Genomic DNA, 13,352 nt, shown 5'->3' on the forward strand with positions numbered 1-13,352 from the left:
TGTCCGTCTGTCACAGCCGATTTACTCGGAAACTATAAGTACTACAGTGATGAAATTTGATGGGAATATGTGTTGTATGAACCGCTACAAAATTATGACACTAAATAGTAAAAAAAAGAATTGGGGGTGGGGCCCCCATACATGTAACTGAGGGATGAAAATTTTTTTTCGATGTACATACCCGTGTGGGGTATCAATGGAAAGGTCTTTTAAAATGATATAAAGTTTTCTAAAAAACATTTTTCTTAAAGTGAAACTTGGCCGGTTTTTTTTGTGAAGTTTCCGTTACGTGGTTATCTAAATACTTACAACGAATTCATTAGCGGTAAACCTGTTTCAAATATTCGAGCAACGTTTAAGTACTCGACTATCGCACTAATTTAAATCTCGTTTTTCTCAAAAATTATTAAACCTCTCACCACTCTCTAATGCGGTTAATGTCACACGAAACTTAAGTCCATTAGTGCAGCGACCTATCCCAATGCGCCCGCGCAGGCGCGCATCGACCGATAAGATAATTCTCCGAAAGACAGAATGCTTGATGTAAACAACTTTATCTCTGTACAATGTAGCTTATAATCCTTTAAGACTGGTCAAACTTTAACAGTAATGCGTCAAGTTTATTATGTGTAGGTGTATACTGTGTTAGAATGTGACGTTTTATGTCTTAAAGGTCCAAGATTCTAGTGCAATAAGGGCATTTTAATTCAAAATGACAACAGGAACTATTTTGTCGAAGCGACGAGCGAGTAAGCGAGAGAGGAAAGTGAGCGATTTACAGTTCATCGCTCGGCGACGAACTATAATGCCGTGGCTTGCGTGGGCGACGGTCGCGCGATGGTCGCGCGACGGCGATGCGACGCATACGAAGTCAAACCTTATCGATATGGAAGTAGACGATGCGATGAGACGCGACGGCGACGGTCGCGCGACCGTCGCCCACGCAAGACACTGCGTAACTCGCTCGCGCTATCGTCGCGTCTTAGGGACCATCCACACTCATAAGACGCATGTCCCGGGGCGCGCAACGGACGTCTCCGCCACGCCGCCTGAATGTAATTAAAAAAACGTCTCCTCAGTACATTTTGTATAGGAAGAACGTAAGACGCGCCCCAGGCGGCGTGGCGGTGGCGTGGCGCGCGCCGCGCCGCCTGGGGGCGCGTCTTACGACGTTTTTTGAATTACATTCAGGCGGCGTGGCGGAGACGTCCGTTGCGCGCCCCGAGACACGCGACGTTTAAGTGGGAACTGTAGGCCTAGCACATGATGGCCGCGAGAGTATGTCGCCGCGAGATAGATCACACGTCTTCTTCTAACTGTATTAATAACATAAGGACGGGTGGTCTATCTCGCCGCGACATACTCTCAAGGCAATCATGTGCTAACCCTGCTGGGAACGCTGCCTTATTTACACGAGAGCGACTATCTTTATTCTTTTCTATCGCCGATAGCTTACTCGCATTTGGTGTGACCAGTGCCTAAGGCATGGATAGTACAAATGGTCTCGAACTCGTTAAAACGTCAGAACGTTTAGTACTTGTAATGATACGGCGGAGGACTAATAGTAGGACATTAAGGGTGATGGGTTCTGCCCTAGGCTCTGTACTTGGAAATCTTGGAATACGGGGATAGATCTGACGAAGTTGTTCGCAGACACATTTCTGTAGAACTGGATTTTCGAGTAGGTTTCTTATTATTTCTTTATAGTATGATTTGTATACACGTTAAACTTTCGTGGGACATCTTTAATTAGTTAATTAATCTACGGTTGTACTCACGTTATTATATCACTATTGCTGCGACATGTTTCGGACCAATTTTGGAGGTATATAGGCAGGCATAAGGCTATGAGGAGTATCTATATTTTATATTTACCAATAAAGTCTGTATATCTGTATAATAACGTGAGTAGACAACCGTAGATTCAGGTAATTAGAAGTAAGGTTTGTTATTAGAACTGTGAGGTCAGAAGACAGTACGGCTGCCAGTTTGTTACAGCAGCACCATCAGGGGTCATGTCATGACTGTGTCAGACTGTGTGTTAGTGGTGGGCAATTCCTACAGAGCTGAACTTTACTCCCGACGCATAACATTAATTGCTAATCCGTGCATTATTTTCATTTGTATATGTTATGGACCAAGTGATTAATAAGGGCATTATGTATAATGCCCGGGCATTATGAATAATGCCTAGCTGTATTGGGCAAAGTGATTAATCATTGTCTAGACGCCATTTTTTATCACATTGCCCGGTCATTATGATAATGCTACGTGATCGTTGGGCAAATTGATAATAAGTTTAGCGTGTGCTGATGGTATCTTTTTTTATACCGTATTATGTGAAAATATTGTAGTCTAAACGGACGCAAGTATCTTAACCAAAAATGATTAACCCACTAAAACTTACATGGTTTTTTTTTCCACGCTCCTACGATTTCTTTATCGCTTCGGTAATTTGTATTAATAATTAAATCCTAACAAGATTTCACGGTGTTTGACTAAGATGTAGCACCACTAATCATGATTAAAGGGCGTTTAATAAGATGGCCACGCTTTCTCATTGTGAGTAGTATTGTAGTTGTCCCTACCAAGAGGATTATTGGTATTCAAAAGAAATAGATAAGCTAAGTTTGACAAATATTGATGGGTTATGAAAGGTTATGAAAAACATACACAAGTTTTATAGTAAATGCGTAGGTACGTTATATATAGATAATTTCTCATTGGTCACAAATTCAAGAAAGTTCTGTTCTAACTATACGATGGCGAAGTGCGTTCATTTGCTCCTAGATTCATAAAACCCATGTGTGATCCACGATAACTAGGGTTTGCAAGATCCGCCGATTTTTCGGATCCGGATATTTCGGATCTTAAGATTTGCCGGATCCGGATATCCGGATATTTCGGATAAAACGGATCCGTGTTGAAAAGGTCACTTTTTATAAGGGTTTCGTCAAATCAAAGCTGCTGTTACTGAAATAAAATAATTTAAACTCACAAAACGACATAAATATAGTCTATTATTGCTTCATTCACTTTTTAGACGAACTTTTAACATACAATTGTGTCGTTTAACTTCAAACTCGCGTAAATCGATTCGGTTTTAAGGATGATTATACAAAAAAGCAGAATGGATTTACTCGAGTTCGAAGTTAAGCGACACAATTAATATCACTCCCATTGTACAGTACAGCATATAACATTAAACAGTAGGCCAATATTTTTGTTTAACATACATAAGCTAATGCAGGGTAATTTAGTGTTGTTCACTAATACTTCCGTTTTACTGAGGCGTCTATCCGTAACCACAGCCAATAAATACATCCATGCGAAATTGCAGATATATATATTATTTTTTTTATACTACGTCGGTGGCAAACAAGTATACGGTCCGCCTGATGTAAAGCGGTCACCGTAACCTATGGACGCCTGCAACTCAAACAGTGTCACATGCGCGTTGCCACCCCATTAGAAACTTGTACACTCCCTTTTGCTGTGTTAAGTACACAGCAAAAAGGAGTGTACAAGTTCCAAGGAGGGTTCGGGTTGCCGACGACTCAAAGGACAATAGACGGAACAAGTTAGTTCCGTAAGTCCTCCCGTCATCAGCACACCGCACCCTCGTTGAGCTCGTTGAGCACAGATATAGGAAAAAAGGTAAAATAATATAATTTTATTGCATTACACGTATTAGACCTGTAATAGTACATTACATCAGAGGCCGGGAAAATGAGGATTTCCGGTCAAGTGGGTATATACGGCCGAGCGAGCGTGCGAGCGAGGCCGGATAGGGATGCGAGGCCGGATAGGGATACGAGGCCGGGAATCCGTTTTCACGCCGAGGCATGTATAGTGCTTTTCTCAAACATACAATGAAATAAAAAAAAAATTCTCTAACGGACAATATTTTATAAAAAAAAGTTACTTGGCAGGCCTAGGCCTGAAAAATAATATGAAATCCCTTTACAGTCCTCTCGAGTTGTTGCGCCCAAAAAGCGATACTTCCCAGCCCATTTTAAGGAACGTAAAGACAATATTTCATTGCATGTTTGAGAAAAATATGTTACACATATTTACTTATCATGTACCATTTTCAATTGTTTTTCTGAGCTTATGTGCGAAATGTCATTTGATATTTGCCAGTCGCTTTTCAGTGAAGCTCTAAGGCTGGCAGCGCACCTCCAATCCTTCTGGTGTTTTGGGTGTCCATAAGCGGGAGCGATCGCTTACCATCAGGCGATCTGTCTGCTAGTTTGCCTCCCATCTTATTAAATACAAAAAAAAATGGATCTGGATTCAGCTTATAATTAAAATAATTACGTATATAATTATATTAATTACTTCCATGATCTCTAATTCATCATTAATCTTAAAAACATCCATGGCAATCGTTTCTGCTTTATAGAAAATTAATAACTTATCGTTATTCCTGCGGGATGCATCCAGTTAGAAACGAAAGCAGTTTTAAAAACAATGATTTACTGTTCATTTTATTTAGTTTGTTAACATATAGTTTTACGGATTCATCGCATGGCGTAATGTACCAAACCTAACCTAGCTTGATATTCTGGAGTATTTGAATTAAATAAATGTGAATAAACATTTTAGGCGACAAAATACAGGAAATAATTCATCAATTTCATACGAAAATTCTTTCTGGCGTGGATAGATACCCATATTTAACGGATCCGTATTATCCGTTTTATCCGGATCCTATGAGACCTCGGATCCGGATCTCAAATTCAACGGATATCCGGATAATACGGATATCCGGATATCCGGATCTCAAACCCTAACGATAACTTATGATAGCCTACCCGCGGCCCTAAATTAGTATAGGATTTGGTATGCAGTTCTGGACTAATTGGGGATTCTAACCCAGTCCACTATTTTAGGAAAGCTAAACTGTATTAGGCCTGAAATCAGGGCACCAGTTCGTTAGTAGGCTTAAATCAGCATTTTCAAACGAACGAATGCAGGAAATACTGGGGACGCTATTGCTATGTCTTGTATGGGAACCCTGCATTTTATGATTAAGCACTGAGACTTGGCACAGTTGTTCATTGGGTGGCCCTGAGTAGATAAAGATCGGGAGGCATCGAGAGCCCCCCTTAATTTAGGAGGGAGTAGGGGGGGAAGGCTGGCGCCTCCGCGCTTCCTTTGAAACCATATTTCTCTATAACTATACAAAATAGGGCATGCGATATATCATTTTCGGATAAATGAAGGACGAGGAATTCATTTTTGGAACAAAAAAAATGTATTTTAGAATAAAAATACGAAATAAAATGGGAAAATCTGAAAACGATTTTTTTTTTATACATATTATTGCACATTTTATGAAAACTGTAATGGTTTTTTCTAAATAAAAAATATGATTTAATAGCTACATTTATCTAGTTTTAGAAAATGTATAATTTGTTATAGAAATATATTATACGACGAGTGATAAAAAATAATTTACATCGCCCGATAGGGTGATTTGAATGCTCATTTCAATAAGTTTTGTCAATGATTTCAGGTATAATCACTATTTTTAACACACGAAAGCCGTTATCATTGTATTTTATGGCTATTTTAGTGATTAATGTACTTAAAATAAAAAAAATACAAAAAAAAATGTGATAACTTTTTTATAACATTATCCTATTTTGTTCTTTCTATACAATATATATTTAAAAGCAATAAATATGAATGAAAAGCCACATTTATGTAATTTATAAAAATATATAGTTTGTTACATAAATATATTACGAAACGCGAGATAAAAAATAATGAAAGTGACGTGGCAGGGCGATCTTGATGTACGGTACGGGTCAGCTTGTATGATTCGATGAGGTGAGGTAAAGGTACTCAAAGCTCTCAAAAAGTGTAGTTATTTATACTTCAAATTATACAACATACTCCTATATAGTCTGAATTTAACTATTTATATTACATGAAATGATCAATTGATATGATAGGTCAGATATATACATCTGATCTTAATACATCTTGTGAAATAGTAGTTATCTATATGATTTGCCTAATTTATGGATAATTCTTACTTGACATATTTATTATTCCAGATCTGCGTCCTGTACTTTGGTTAACGAGTGCCGAAAATAGTTATTAACCAAAAAAGACCGCCAAATTAACAGCATTTCACCGACAAAAGCTGCCTTGCACCATTTTTGTAAGGGTTATAGGTATATCAAGTATTTATGGGGTCAACTAAACCCAATTCAAAATTTGCCATTATTTGCGACTTGTGGCTGGACGAAAGTCTGTAACAATTAGTATTTGGGAGCCTACTTGCCCGCAACGTTGCCTGTTGCTGCAGAAACGTGCCTCGAAATTGTCGGATGCAGGTGTAAAAAACAGTGCCGCGTAAGGTGCAATCGTAAAAAAAGACTTTTTAAATTAAATGTTCGGAGCTGATGTGCTTATGCAGTGGATGTTGTGATATATACATAATTAAATTCAGACTATTCATGTTGTTTTATTTGAATAACTCAAAATAGCTACACTTTTTGAGAGCCTTGAGTACTAGCCCCGATACACATGTTTTCGTCTAGTCAGACCATTTTTTGAGGTTCTCCTTCGTACAAAAGCAATGTCTTAGTTCAAAAATCATTAATATTTAATGCTAATACGAATCTAGTTTATTTTTTATGGCACTATTGCGCAATAACTAACTATCATTGATACTGAAAGGAAGAATATGACGATTTTTATTTTATCTTTTATGGATGGGTAAAACCGATTTAATTTAAGGAGGCCCAAAGGAAGTAACTAAATTCTGCTAGTAAACTAAAAAATCTTCAAGCCTATGCATGCAGAACTGCTTCAGGAGAGGAGAACGTGATTAAGACATTTTTTTTTGCAATATAAGTCACATGCAATTTTATTTTACAATTAAAATAAACTATATTATAGGACTTTTACAATTTTCTGTACTGGGTCGTGATATACCTACATGTGTAAACGTTATTAGAATAAGTATATTTCTGTATTACTAGACGAACTCCACTGCATAGCGGGTAGTAAGTACCTTTACCTCACCTCATCGAATAATGCAAGCTGACCCGTACATTAAAATTTTCATTTTCATTATTTTTTATCTCGCGTTTCGTAATATATTTATATAACAAACTATATATTTTTATAAACTGCATAAATGTGGCTTTTTATTGATATTTATTGCTTTTAGATATATATTGTGTGGAAAGAACAAAATAGGATAATGTTAAAAAAAATTATCACATTTTTAATATTTTTTAAAATTTTTGTATTTTTTTTTATTTTAAGTACATTAATCACTAAAATAGCCATAAACTACAATGATTACGGCTTTCGTGTGTTAAAAATAGTGATTATACCTGAAATCATTGACAAAACTTATTGAAATGAGCATTCAAATCACCCTATCGGGCGATGTAAATTATTTTTTATCACTCGTCGTATAATATATTTCTATAACAAATTATACATTTTCTAAAACTAGATAAATGTAGCTATTAAATAATATTTTTTATTAAGAAAAAACCATTACAGTTTTCATAAAATGTGCAATAATACGTATAAAAAAAAAAATCTCGTTTTCAGATTTTCCCATTTTATTTTGTATTTTTATTCTAAAATACATTTTTTTTGTTCCAAAAATGAATTCCTCGTCCTTCATTTATCCGAAAATGATATATCGCATGCCCTATTTTGTATAGTTTTAGAGAAATATGGTTTCAAAGGAAGCGCGGCGGCGCCAGCCTTCCCCCCCTCTTCCCTCCTAAATTAAGGGGGGCTCTCAATGCCTCCCGATCTTTATCTACTCAGGGTCACCCAAGGAACAACCTGTGCCAAGTCTCAGTGCTTAATCATAAAATGCAGAGTGTTGTGCAATAGCGTCCCCAGTAAAATTTAAAAACTGAAGTGAAAGAGCGAGCTGAATCGACTCATTGAGATTCAAAATTAAATTATTTTTTGTGCAGCATCTAAAAATATGGACGTGATATTTCATCGTCACCTAAAAGAAAACAAACAATCAAAGCAGTTAAGTATTATAACTAGTGAGGCTTTGACTCAATTTGTTTGAAATACTTATAAGGATTGAATCTAAAATTAGAAATGAAAATTTTATAGACTAATTTTATAACTGTATTATAAAACATTTTATGAGTTACAATCTCGATCATGGTAGTAAAGCAGAAGATAAAGATAACTTTCTTTTTGATCAGAAGTGTTGATTCAAAACAAAATATACTCGGTAAAAATTTGATCATATAGCGTACTAATGTTTTACCTCTTTTGTATGTAAGTAAAAATAATATGCTGAGATGAGGCCATTTCTTTGGCACTTTATTTTTTTATGTTTGTCGTAAACATTAAAATTGATTGACTGTGTGCTTACGAACAAACCATATTCTATTCAATAGATATGTACATGCAGTAGAAAAACAAAACGGCTGTTGGGAATCACTATGAGCATTAAGCCACGTTTTACGTATCAGAAAATGCTCGTTACTTTGAAAATGTGTTCACAAGTTACTGTATTTCTTCCACAAAATTCGACTCGAAACCAAACGGCCACAAAAATAGCCTAATAGTATTGACACAAATTAATGAAATGCTTCGAACAATAGCCTCAAATTCGCCATTCCCGTTTCCGCACAAATATTTGGCGTCCTTGTCCTATTTCGCGGCGGTCCTTTATCCCAGTATAGTTGATATAGGACAGTGGGCGAGGGCAATAAAATATTCAGCGTTGCACGCTATTGCAATTTCGCAAGCGACATCTGGCCGCTGAATCATGACATGACGGACAATAACGAATCGCCCACATACGAGCGATTGTTTTATGCGATGAACGCGTGCGATCAACTGAATGTAGGGAAAATGGCATAACGCTGCGGTACGCGCATTTTCTTTTTTTTTTACGAATTTCATGTTCTTTTCGCCTCTTGCGTCTTTGTACTCTTTGTCTTTGAAGTCCACTTTGAATTTAAATGTGGATACTGAGATCTAGTTCGACAATAATACAAAGTAACCGTTAACTCTTCTCTTATAAGTATTGTAAGATGCAACGCACGCAAATATTATGTTCGATGCTTTTTCATTACCTATTGAAGCTTCTGCCATCATACTTTTAATAAAAACATGAAAACAGCTTTCATGAATTCTCCAAATCCCTAACTTTTTTGGAATTGTGCAAAGAAATATGGTAATGCCATTGAAAGTCCTTTCTAAGTTATCGTGTGCCTCGAAAATTCTTTTTTGCTACATTTTTTTTTTGCTACAGCCAATTTTGCTACATGTCATCATTGACGTCAGACCGTCTCTCGTAGAAATGTTAATGCAAGGTCAGTAGAAATAAAATAAGCCTACCTACGGATTATAAAAGGATTTGGTTTTATTTAGACCTAACGTAATTTAGCCGTATATGCTTTTAGGGCTTATCTGCCAGTCATGTCATGACCGATATTTGTGTTCACTCAACAATACACGACATGATAGCTTGTAGCCCCTGAGATTATCATAATTGAAACACAACAAACAGGCTCAGTAACATCTGCTATCAAATTTACTAGCAATCACAAAGGAATCCCTCCGACACAAGCAAATTAACCTTATCCGTAAAACAAACAGACCTTGATTGAGTAAATTGAGTTGCTGAATACCGGTTTGAGGAACAATTTGGTTCCCCCTTTAATTCGAAAACCTATTAAACATGGTCATAGCGTTTAGGGCTGAGGGACTAAAGAATGGTCAGTTAATTGACTCATAAATCACAGCACGAGCTATTATTTGAGTTCTTATTTTAGTAGAAGAAGGGTGTATGTATCTATGAAGCTTATATTCATATCTGACCTTATTCAATTTTCGTTTTTACAAAAAAAAAAAATGTTTTATTGCGGCCAGCTCTTAGGAGCTTTGTGACCCAAGCTCTTATAGCACTAAAGTCTCTTTTCCAGAAGCACGTCACAAATGTGCAAATTTCATGCATCTAGTGTTTGGTCAATAGGGTCACGCGTTTTTGTTTACAATTTCCATAGCTCTCTCGAGTTGAAAACCGGTTTTTTATGTTTTGTTTATTATAACCCATTGAGTTTTTGATTTCGTAAAATATTTCCATCTCATGCTGTTAAATGGCGCAATTGGAGTATTGTTCGACTTGATAAACGCGTGCCGATTGTTTATTACTTTGACTCTGATTTTTTTTTTATAAATGGAGTCCCTAGCCGTAAATTTTTGGACAAAATACATAAGTTAACGAACCCAATCATGGACAGTTTAAGAAAAAATTTCGCCTGTTTTTGATATTTCACTGATAAATGTACAAATTCTACCGCTAAGCGTGTTAAATCTTGAATGTCCTATCCTTCTTTTACATTTCAAGCCTATTGCAGAATAGATACTCCTATTGGTTTCTTCATAGTCAACAAATTAAAACTAGGTGTTTTTTCTCCAATTATGGACGGCAGTTCTCCAGTAATGGATCCCCCATTATGGACAGTGAAATAAGTTTAAAATTTTACTTTTAAAGCCAACTGATACCGAATAAGTCAATTTCATGTACCATAAATAAAATTAGTTTGGGTTATTTTAACATAGGATTGTTTCTTGTAAATTTTGGTTTTGTAAATTGTTCCTTGTCCATCATAGGAGGTACGCAGTTTTTCGGTTCCAGTAATGGACACTCGCAAAATAAGGCTATTTCTTTATATCTTTGGAGCAACAAACTAGTATGATTTATACCTTATCTCACGCTTAATGCAGTAAGTAAAACTCATTCAAGTTTTCAACGAGTATTATTTTTTTATTATTTTATACATGAACTCAACTCTCTTAGCAACATTACTAAGAATTCGTCTTGATATTTTTTTCAGTAAACTGGTGAATTTTACTTTGCCGCCAAATCCTTCAGAAATAACCGATTTAATTGAAACTTCAAAATTAAACAGCTCCACAACTCTAGTTTATGGTACATTGCCGTCACTTTTTAGAAACTAATTTTAGATACTTATTTTTAAGGATTTGTGTTTTTTTGTCCATAATGGCATCACCGTCCATTATGGGGTATTTCACCTTAGATAGGAATCGTTATGGAATTTATCCGTATTAGATGCATTTTATCAACTGCGGGTAGGTTCTTTACTAAAACTAGTGGTCAATACAATACGACTAGATTGACATTTCTATCGCTGATTGATATGGGGACGTCTTTATTCTCTCCTTTTTAGTTCACGTAGTAGATAGAATATGTTATACGTTCTGCGATTGTCGACTGGAAAAAAAAAACTTGACACGTCGCAAATGTCCCAATCAGCAGCACTGCAGCATCGGAAAAAAAATAATATCTTCACAACTCTTTTAGGAAAAGAAATATAAAAGTTCCATCTGGACTTGTGCAGTTGTCCAGTAACGAGGCCTATTGTGCTTCTTAAGGTCTTTACGGCTGAGATCTATTCGCAAAACACTTTTTTACTTATTTATAAAGGAAAGTTCTAGTATAATGTGACCCTTGGATTTGTACCAACTACAGGGTATCGGGTTTCTGGTTTTATATAGGTAGTGTAAAGTATTATGAAGCGATGTATTGAAAACAAAAAACTAGGAGGAAATATTTATCGAGAGGTAGTGACTTATGCAGGTACATTGTGCCGCTGTCAACTTTGAATGTAAGGAAACAAAATTGTATATTTCATATATCAGTCTATTTATATGAAAGGTATCTCATTTAACTCGTTTAGTTTTTACCGTTTGAGACATTTTACCATTCACTTAGTAGAGAAAATATATTTTTTTAAACTACGAATTTAGGTTAAAACACAAGTTAACAAATATTTGTTTTATGTACATATTATATGATTAATTATAAATTATTTATTAGTCCCATTTCCCATTGTCCTTGGGAAGGAAATGTATTTATCGATATAAATACATTTCCTTATATCAGTTGATGGGCCATAAAGTGCCCATTACAATTTTTATGCAATTATGTAATTTTAATCAGCATTTTTCCAACGACTAGATGAACAAAGTTTTACTAGTTTCATTTGTGGAGATTTTATGTTGCCATCTAGCGACAAAATTGTAAACTACCAACTCACCGTGACTATAGCGCCACCTATTGACACTTTTGCGTACTGCGTGGTGGTACGCTGACGTAACATAACAATCCTGACTAACGGGTTCCTCTACTTGCCGACAGGCGGCAGCACGTGGCGGCGCCATGGAGCTCAACGACGACAGGGGGCGCTCGCGCTCAACACGAGCTATTCGAACTGCTAGAGCGGGTGCAATGTTCGCGTTTGGACGACCAGAGGGCGGTGCTGCCGCCGTACTTTTCTCAGGTAAGTGGTATCGTGATTGTAATGAATTGGATAGAAATATTTTTGATAATGATATTATTTCCAATCTATGAATTGACTTCGTTGTTATTATTAGATACCTGAACAAGTGAGCAGTAATCGCTACCTTGTTTACTGAACTTACTATTTCCTCTTATAATATATTTTTAATTTTTTATTAGTAACACTAAGTTTTCGCGTTTTGTACACATTTTTTAAAGACACACACGGGTCATAAAAATTTCTTTTTCCCCTCACTAGCTCGGAAACACGTGTTTTGTCCTTTAATACCAGCGGGTAAAAACGCATTTTATCCACTAGTGGGTAAAGTAATTTGACCTTGAATAAAGTCAAATTAACTGCTTTAAAATTGATAAAAGAAGGTGAATCTAGTAATAAAGATGATTTACCACCTGTGGAACTACTGGAAGCAGTGATAAACGCATTTTTTGCGTTGTAGTTTCCTCGCTGTAGTGAGGGGAAAAGTTTTGTGTTACACACGGGTGCAAATGTATTCTTCTCGTGTATTAAAAAACTCGCAAGTTCAGGATTCTATTCTCGAACCGCTCGCTTCGCTCGTGGTTCAACTATAGAATCCTTTCCCTTGCTCGTTTTTCAATTCCACACTCGGCGTTAAAATACAACTTTGCCCCCTTGTATAACAAATAACTATTATCGCGTTCGACTCGTGTGTGTCTTTAAAAAATATATTTTTATTTTTTTAACATGAATACTTCCTGTACAAGAAACAAGTACTCGTAAACTAATAGCTGTCAGGACTCCCGATTGTAATACTGGGTCAGTATCGTCTAGATTTTAATTTGCCTATATTGAGGTGGGTTCATCTCATTGACTCAATTCTAACTCCGACTGACTACTAGACCACATCGTCATAAAATTAACTAATATGTACCTGCAAGACTTATTTACTATTAAGCTTGGTGTTTTTGTACCCATATTTTTTTTAATCGCCCATTCTTTTCAGTTACCGCGACAGTTATCAGTATCATCATTAAACAACTATTC

At 36.2% G+C, this 13,352-nt stretch overlaps 1 protein-coding gene across 5 annotated transcripts in view; it reads left to right on the forward strand.

Moving 5' to 3' along the window:
• The window catches only part of LOC125231467 (rap1 GTPase-activating protein 1), a 359,035-nt gene that overhangs the window by 173,854 nt on the left and 171,829 nt on the right, over positions 1 to 13,352 (forward strand). For all 5 annotated transcript variants that reach the window (XM_048136943.1, XM_048136938.1, XM_048136944.1 and 2 more), the window contains one exon: positions 12,188 to 12,329. In XM_048136943.1, coding sequence (XP_047992900.1) covers positions 12,188 to 12,329 — 142 coding nt within the window. The remainder of the gene's footprint in view (positions 1 to 12,187; positions 12,330 to 13,352) is intronic.

Source organism: Leguminivora glycinivorella, chromosome 11, assembly GCF_023078275.1.
Source record: "Leguminivora glycinivorella isolate SPB_JAAS2020 chromosome 11, LegGlyc_1.1, whole genome shotgun sequence".
Lineage (NCBI taxonomy): Eukaryota > Metazoa > Arthropoda > Insecta > Lepidoptera > Tortricidae > Leguminivora > Leguminivora glycinivorella.